The 7,777-nt window shown below is 47.9% G+C and overlaps 1 protein-coding gene across 1 annotated transcript; it reads left to right on the top strand.

Moving 5' to 3' along the window:
- Positions 1–66: 66 nt before the first annotated feature.
- SERPINC1 (serpin family C member 1) lies at positions 67–7,692 on the top strand. Its single transcript, XM_005533449.3, has 7 exons — positions 67–231; positions 3,313–3,691; positions 5,377–5,592; positions 5,911–6,048; positions 6,164–6,557; positions 6,891–6,955; positions 7,170–7,692. The coding sequence occupies exons 2-7, from the start codon at positions 3,317–3,319 to the stop codon at positions 7,341–7,343; spliced, it is 1,362 nt and encodes a 453-aa protein (XP_005533506.1). The 5' UTR covers positions 67–231; positions 3,313–3,316; the 3' UTR covers positions 7,344–7,692.
- The last annotated feature ends 85 nt before the right edge of the window (positions 7,693–7,777 follow it).

Raw genomic sequence — 7,777 nt, forward strand, 5'->3', positions numbered from 1 at the left:
TTCAAACTAAACATTGCCTCTTTTTTCCCTGTTCTTTGCTTAACCTTCAGCAGCTGGTCATCAGCCTTTGGCCTTAGCATCCCACTCCCCTCCCACCATCCCCTGCTGGTGTCTCAGCTCTGTTTGAGCAGAGAGATCCAGTGGGGAAGCTGCTTTGGGCTCAAGCAAGACTGTTCTCTCAAAAATTTGCTTTTACCTCCTAAAAGCAGAAAGCTGGAGGTACAGGGGCAGGTAAGAGAAAGAGATGCTATTCATTTTCATTGTTAATTAATTCCTTGAAACAGCTTCTTTTCCCTTAGTAGGAGCTTATGAATTTTAGCTGCTGCCAGAGTGGCTTTTTGCTCTATTACAGACTCTTCTTTTGCTCTTTTATTCCCACCCTAGCTTTCATGAAAGCTGGCTTTCTAAATTGTCAGGCTTGACTTTTATTGCCAGCCTGCACCAGTCGTGGTGTGGAGGGCAGTTAATGAAGTCAGGATGCCCTGAGTAATTGCTGGCTGTGAAAGAGCACTGCTGGTTTGCTTTGGACTCTGGTTTTGGGGTGTGAGGCAGTGGGGAAGGTTTCTCAAGAGCCTAAATTAATCTCAAAATGGTTTGAGCTATTTTACATTAGCTGGGCTGTGTAGCACAGTGTGTGGGTGCTGTGGCACATTCTCACCACTACCAGTAACCCCAGTAGGTTCAGTAGGGTGGGTGCTAGGGTTCTGCAAGCCCAGTTAATCATTCTGTCCTATAGCGATGGAACAGTAGGATGGAAATGGAGTGTGCTGGTAATAGCCCAGCCATGTTGCACAGCAGCTGAGGGATCGGGGAGTTTCTTGATGTTTCCCCAGAGCCTTCTGATTTTGAGCTGAATCAGCAACTTGTTTCTTGGCTTTCTGCACTTTTTGTTGCTTCACCCTGGGTAGAACCTTTTCTAATTTCTACATTCCCCCTTGCCAGTAAACCCTTTCAGGAAGTGCTGTTGTGGGAATACTTTTGTTATCCTTCCAGGTTGACACATGGACTGCGTGTCAGTGCTGCAGAGGAAAAAGGGAGTGTTGAAGAGCTGTGTAGGGAGGAGTGGGTTTTGGCCAAATGCTATGACAAAGAGCTGGTCTAAGAAGCAGCAGGGACTCTTGCCTGTAAAAGACAAGATTGGATGTGTCAGAAGCTCTGAATTTATGGAGCAGGGACTTTACTGCAGAGTAAAAACAGGGAGCCTTTCTTATTTAATGAGGACAAGGTGAGGATGGAGGTGCCCTCCCCGTTCTTGTGCTTTGGCCTTTAAATATGAGATTAGATTAGCAGCACTTTGTGTGATGGTAAACACCACAAGCTTCTTCTTGCTTGACAGAAGCAGGTGTTTGTCCTTTTACAGACAGGGTCAGGACATGCCTTTCCCTGGAGGTGAGTGGAGTAACAGGGCAGGGACCATGATGAGGTTGTCCTTTCCGTGGTGGAACCGACCACTTGTGTGTTGGTGCTGCTGGAGCTGCAGGACCAAGTGTGGGTGACAGAGGACTGCTGCAGGCAGTGAAGGGCTCTGCTCCTGGCCCCAGGATTGCAGAACTCTGGAGTGTGTCTGGCTTGTTGCTGGCTGACTTTTCCTGTGGGATTGAAAGGTTTGAAAGAACAGCACTTCCTGGTGTATTTTCAATTGTCTTAATATTCTTTCTCTTGCCCTGGGTGTTAATTTTTGCTTTTGTAATTAGTTAACTTCCCTTCCTTTTTAGATTTTTTTTTTACCCTTTGTAGTGTTGCATCTGTCCTAAACCTTTTGCAAGATAATCTATATGTCATTACCAGTGAGAGCTGTGGCCACTTCCTGAGTGAGCCCCTCTTGGTTTGCTATGCTATCACACAGCCTTGGGGCTCCAGACAGTCTTAGTGCCAGATGAGGTAGTTTCTGCTTTTGCAGAGAACTGGAGCACAAATGAAGTCATTGGCCAAGAGCCCGGGGAGAGGGTTGTGGAAGATCCCAGAGGTCGCCTTCATCCCAGATCAGCCTTTGAGCTGCTCCTGTTTTCCTCCAGCAGGTGCTGGCCCACCGGCACTGGAAGATCACAGATAGGAAGGTCACCAGTGCTAAATGCAGGTGACTTTTAATTTAGTTTCTCAGAAGGCAATGCTTGGTAGCCGTGGCAGTATGTGGAGGCAGGCAGAGACTTACCCGACTTAGGACACAAGTTTGAAAAAGTGCCTGGTAGCTGGCAAGACCTGGGCAGGCTGCCAGCCCCTCCCAGTTTTCCAAACTGTTGTGGCTGTGGTGCTTGAGCTTCTTGCCATGAGGTACATAAAGCAGTCATGCAAAGGGCATCTTAGGACCACAGCGTGCAGGACATGCTCTGTCAGCCCTGGGATGGCTCATGAGACCTTGCTGCCAGAGCTGGTAGGTAATGAGATTTAGGAGGAAATTGTTCCCTGTGAGGGCGGTGAGGTCCTGGCACAGGTTGCCCAGAGAAGCTGTGGCTGCCCCATCCCTGGAAGTGTCTAAGGCCAGATCAGGCAGGGCTTGGAAAAACCTGGTCTAGCAAAGATATCCCTTCCTATGGCAGGGGGTGTAACCAAATGATATTTAAGGTTCCTTTTAACTGAAACCATTCTGAGGTTCATTGTGCTTTAGCAAAGTGGAAAATAAAAATTATCTCTCTCTTGCTGGGAGATTTTCAGAGACCAGCTTTTGCTGGAACACGGTAATTACCATTAGCCTGCTACACTCTTTAGGTACCAAGGACAACCAGTTTGCATTGAGGTGGTATGAACTTCAGACAGGAATTGATGTGATGCACCAGCTACACCATACTTTATAAAAGTACATTTTTGGGGGATTAGAGTTGCTCAGTCCATGGAGGGACCAACTTCCTTGGAGACCTTTTCCTTATCACCTTTCTTCTCTGCCATAGTATCTCCTACATCAATAACTGAAAAGTACTGTAAAGCTGAGGTGAGCCTGGCAGGTTCCTTACACTGTAGCCACCTCACCTGCCAATGGGGAGGACTCAAAAGTTCAAATCATCCATTTTGGTACAAACTTGTCAGGGCTGAGCCTGCTTCTTAAAAAAGAGGGGCCCAGGTTACTGGGAAAACACTAGTTTCAGTGTATTGCTTCTAAAAGTATTGTGTGCTCTCACAGGCAAGCTTATCCTGTTATCTGTCTGTCCTTGTTTATCCTGCAAGTCCAGGGCAAAAGATGATTGGAGAAGACTGTGGGATTGGAGAGACTTGTGTGCTCCTATCACTGTGATGTTGGCTGGAACAGGCCAGTGGGCTTTGGCAGCAGCACGGGTTTCACAGACAGGCAGCATGTCTAAGCTCTCTCTCTGGTTCCAGGACAATGTGTCTCTTTGTGGTGTGTCTGCTCAGTGTCTTGGGGCTGACTGCTCCTGAGCACTACACCGTGGAAGACATCTGCACTGCAAAGCCACGTGACATCCCAGTGAACCCTATCTGCATCTATCGCAACCCTGAAAAGAACACCCAGGAGGGTGAGGGGCAAGAGCCAGCAAAGGACAAGCTCCCAGAGTCCACCAACCCCCGGGTCTGGGAGCTGTCAAAAGCCAACTCTCGGTTTGCTGTCATCTTCTACAAGTACCTGGCTGACTCCAAGGACAATGGGGAAAACATCTTCATGTCACCCCTCAGCATTTCCACAGCTTTCGCCATGACCAAGCTTGGAGCCTGTGGTAGCACCCTCCAGCAGCTCATGGAGGTTGGTGGAGATTCCTCAGCCTTTTCCTGTAGCAGATCTGAAAGACAGGAAAGGTGATCATGGCTAATGGCTACTCTCAGGGTCAGGATAGCTTCTTGCCTTGGGAAGGAAATCCCAAGTTGGAAGAACCTTAAAATTTATCTCGTTCCACCCTCTGCCATGGGCAGGGACACCTTCCACTAGACCAGGTTGCTCCAAGCCCTGTCTCTGGATTTCTTTAGATTCCAGCTCTTTCCCCTTAGTCCCTATTTGGATCCAGCATTCCTGGGTTTGAGAGATTAGTTTTCATCTGGAAGCCCATTTGGAAGGCGAGGGAAAGGAATGGCAACAGTTTTCTCCTTGCAGGTTGAGCTAGGCTTTTCCTTATGTAAAAAGCAGGAAAAGCCATGATATCAAGTCCCATTGGCAGAGGGACATTCCTTCTCTCTCTTCCTTGGGACAAAAATCGGACACATGGGAGATCCTGCAGTTCACCTGACTTCCAGGGCAGGGGAGCCAGTACATGGGGAGCCTCTCCCTCCACCCATTGGCCCTATACTCGGGGAATAGTTCTGATCCCAGACTAAGAGGTAATTCTGAGTTCTGGCTCTTCCATGTGACTAATTTAACTCCCTGCCTGTCCCAGCACTCAATGTCAGACTCACCTGACAACTTACCTGCTGTGTGGGGTTTGATGCTGCCTATACCTTTTTCTCCAATGGGAGACCTCAGCCCGAGGAGCCTTTTTCCCTGCAATGAGGAGGTGTAAATCAAACTGCTCTTGTCCCCTCTGTTGCTATCATTACAGATCCTACCTCTGGAACAAATGATGTTGGGGTTCTCCACACAGCCCAAGTAGAGCAGCTATAACCACATCTCCAAAATCTTTACTTGTGTGTCCCCCTCTGGGCAGCCCTTCCCACTGGAAGGGGAGCCTTCTCCCATTGAGCCACCCACACCTGCACTCCTAATCTCCATTTTTCCTATGAAATGGCTGCTAACACCAGCTTTGCCTTACAGGAAACAGTGCCAAAGATCTTGGAGGTTCATAAAGAGCAATGTACTGTGGGATTTTCTGTGCCTTAAATCTCTGAAGTTGGATAGTAGTAGACAAATAATAATTGTCCTTCCAGCTGGCAGCTGGGAACAGATAAAAAATTCCCTGGGCTGCAAAAATGATAGCTACATATCCCTATTCCCTGTAAAAATGTACCAGAAGTACCCAACAGGCCATGAAAATTCCTCCTGGGAAGGAGTAGCCTTTAGTATTGTCACAGGAGGGCTTAGCACATGTGAGTCCTCCCATGACCTGGTATGACCCAAGATTTAGGCCCTGTTGGTGCAATGCTCATCTTGGGGTATGGTAGGGGGTTATGAACACTGTGTTAATTTTAACAGCATTTAAAGGGGAAGCTGGGGACCAGTCAAAGGCGGGGTATAGAGAGCAAGAAAACTGGTGTTGGAAAGAGGAGCGGCATCTCCACATCTAAGCAGAGTTTAATCCTCCATTTGGACTCTCCAAAGGAGGCCTTGGGCTAGTGATGTGTTGATTTTCTATAGATTTGGGCTCCCACACATGGAGGGTGAAGCTCTGAGGGCCTGCAAATTTGTTGCTGTTGAGGCAAAGGCTGCACTACCATTTCCTCTGGGGCCCAGGAGCACAAGAACCTTCTCACGGATTCCTTGTTGGTGTTTGGCTTGTCCAGGTCTTTCAATTTGACACCATTTCAGAGAAAACATCAGATCAGATCCATTTCTTCTTTGCCAAGCTGAACTGCCGCCTTTACAGGAAAGCAAACAAATCCTCAGATTTGGTATCAGCCAACCGTCTCTTCGGGGAGAAATCTTTAAGCTTTAATGAGACTTACCAGAACATCAGTGAAATCGTTTATGGAGCAAAACTCTGGCCCTTGAACTTCAAAGTGAGTTAGAACTGCTCAGGATTTTGCTTTTTTGTTTGGTTCCACCCACCCCCCCCCACCCCCCAGTCCATCCCTGTCTTTTGCCCAGAGGAAGTTCTCTGCTCTGGGTGTGTGTGACATGAGTGAAAGCAAAAGGGAATCTGGGATGCAGCTCTTCTCACTTCAGCTCACCTTAACCACAGCCACATCCCCACTCATCACACCTAAGCTCCACTGTCCTCCCCCAGCACATACCCTGTGAACCTTTCTCCTGCAGAAGGGGTACAAAGAAGGGTTTAAAACCCTTGGTTTAAACTTTTTTTTGGTCTCTTCCTTCAGGAGAAGCCAGAACTTTCCAGGCAAATCATTAATGAGTGGGTGGCTAATAAGACAGAGAAGCGCATTACAGAAGTGATCCCAGAAAATGGTATTGATGATCTCACTGTCTTGGTCCTGGTCAACACCATTTATTTTAAGGTAACAAAAGCTAACAAGAAGCTTTAAAATATTTTAAGCTAACAAAACTGGGGAACAGTACATTTACCTGGAGGAGACATGGTGCTCATGTTTGTTTTCCCCCTCTCCTTTTTAGGGGCACTGGAAATCACAGTTCCCAGCTCCAAATACAAAACTGGATATATTTCATAAAGCCAGTGGTGAGACCTGCCAGGTCCCAACTATGTACCAGGAGTCCAAATTCCACTACACATTCATCGCCCAGGACAAAGTCCAGGTGCTGGAGCTGCCTTACAAAGGGGACGATATCACAATGGTGCTGGTCCTGCCCAGTGCCGGGACACTGTTGGAGAAAGTGGAGCGAGACTTGACATCAGAGAAGCTGCAGGACTGGATAGATTCCATGAAGGAGATGTCTCTCTTTGTCTACCTCCCTCGCTTCCGTGTTGAGGACAGCTTCAGTGTCAAGGAAAAGCTGAGGAAAATGGGGCTGGAAGATCTCTTCAGTCCAGAAAATGCTAGACTCCCAGGTGAGATATGGAGATAGGGCAGTGCAGGGTAGAGGTGAGGGGCAGCCATTCTTCCCTAGATGGCAGGGTAGTAGGTGCAACAACGAGGAACGAGAACATGAAAGCATTTATATGTTGCTGCAGTCAGTGATGGACTCTCTGGTAAAGTCTGCCATGGACACTCATTCCTGTTCTGCACTGAGTTTAGCAGTAAGTTGCACGTGGAGGAAGATGTTTTTGTTTTAGGGTAGCCATGCCTTCTGCCTGATCCCAGGCCATGAAGGATGGATATATGTTCTTTCTTGAGCTGTCTCTAAACTCACAGTTTTACCTTTGTATATTTTTGTATTTCAGGTATCATTGCAGAGGGCCGCACAGACTTGTATGTGTCTGAGGCTTTCCACAAAGCCTTCCTTGAGGTGAGCCTTGTTTTGTGCCAGAGTGTCTTCCTCTTTCTTTTTAAAAACAAATATTAAAGGGAAGAAAATAGCTTTGAGCCTGTAGTGTTCTTTTCTCAGCAGCTTTGGGCTTTGGAGAGAGTCTGGCCCCTGCATTCTGTGGAGGAGGAAGGTGAGCTCTCTCCATGCTGCATAATGCCTGTATTTTAATCCCATATTCTCTCTTGGTTGGCAGGTGAATGAAGAAGGCAGTGAGGCCTCAGCTGCTACAGCTGTCACCATCTCTGGCCGTTCTTTCCCTATGAACAGAAAAATCTTCAATGCCAACAGGCCCTTCCTGCTTTTCATCCGGGAAGCTACCCTCAACACCATCATCTTCATGGGCAGGATAGCTGATCCTTGCTCCTAAAGGAGCTGGTAGGGCCTCACTTCTCCCTCCTCTGCCTTGGGAAAAGGGGAGGTGGGTTATTGTCACAATGCATGGGCTGCTCCTGGGGTGGTTGGTCTTGCTGTTTGGTGCCACCTGCAGGGAGGGACTGCATCCAACTAGGCTGTCCCTGCTCTTCCCTGCCATGTCAGGGGAGGGGGCTCATAGGTCACCTCACCTGTCCTGTCCTCCATGGCAAGGAAAACTGAATTTCATCTGGCACCAGTATTTTTGTGGCACCCAAGCCCAGCATTGCTGTCCTTCCTGTGCCCACCCCTCTGTAACTCTGATCACTTGGTTCATTAAAACCTATAGACCTGTATGTAACAAACTGCTCTCTGAATGCACAGTTTACATTAAGCCACTTCCTAGATTTAAATTCGTCTTTTCCAGTAAATGGGGCCCCACACCAGAAA

The sequence above is a fragment of the Pseudopodoces humilis genome, chromosome 10 (genome assembly GCF_049639895.1).
Source record: "Pseudopodoces humilis isolate 2021_Gansu_Grassland_sample_001 chromosome 10, ASM4963989v1, whole genome shotgun sequence".
In the NCBI taxonomy this organism is placed as follows: domain Eukaryota; kingdom Metazoa; phylum Chordata; class Aves; order Passeriformes; family Paridae; genus Pseudopodoces; species Pseudopodoces humilis.

What these genes read in the sequence shown, in the direction of transcription:
- SERPINC1 (XM_005533449.3), top strand. Translation starts at nt 3,317, where the DNA reads ATGTGTCTCTTTGTGGTGTGTCTGCTCAGTGTCTTGGGGCTGACTGCT. An exon ending in CCCTCCAGCAGCTCATGGAG is followed by an intron (nt 3,692 to 5,376) that starts GTTGGTGGAGAT and finishes TGGCTTGTCCAG; the next exon opens with GTCTTTCAATTTGACACCAT. An exon ending in TCCACAAAGCCTTCCTTGAG is followed by an intron (nt 6,956 to 7,169) that starts GTGAGCCTTGTT and finishes CTTGGTTGGCAG; the next exon opens with GTGAATGAAGAAGGCAGTGA.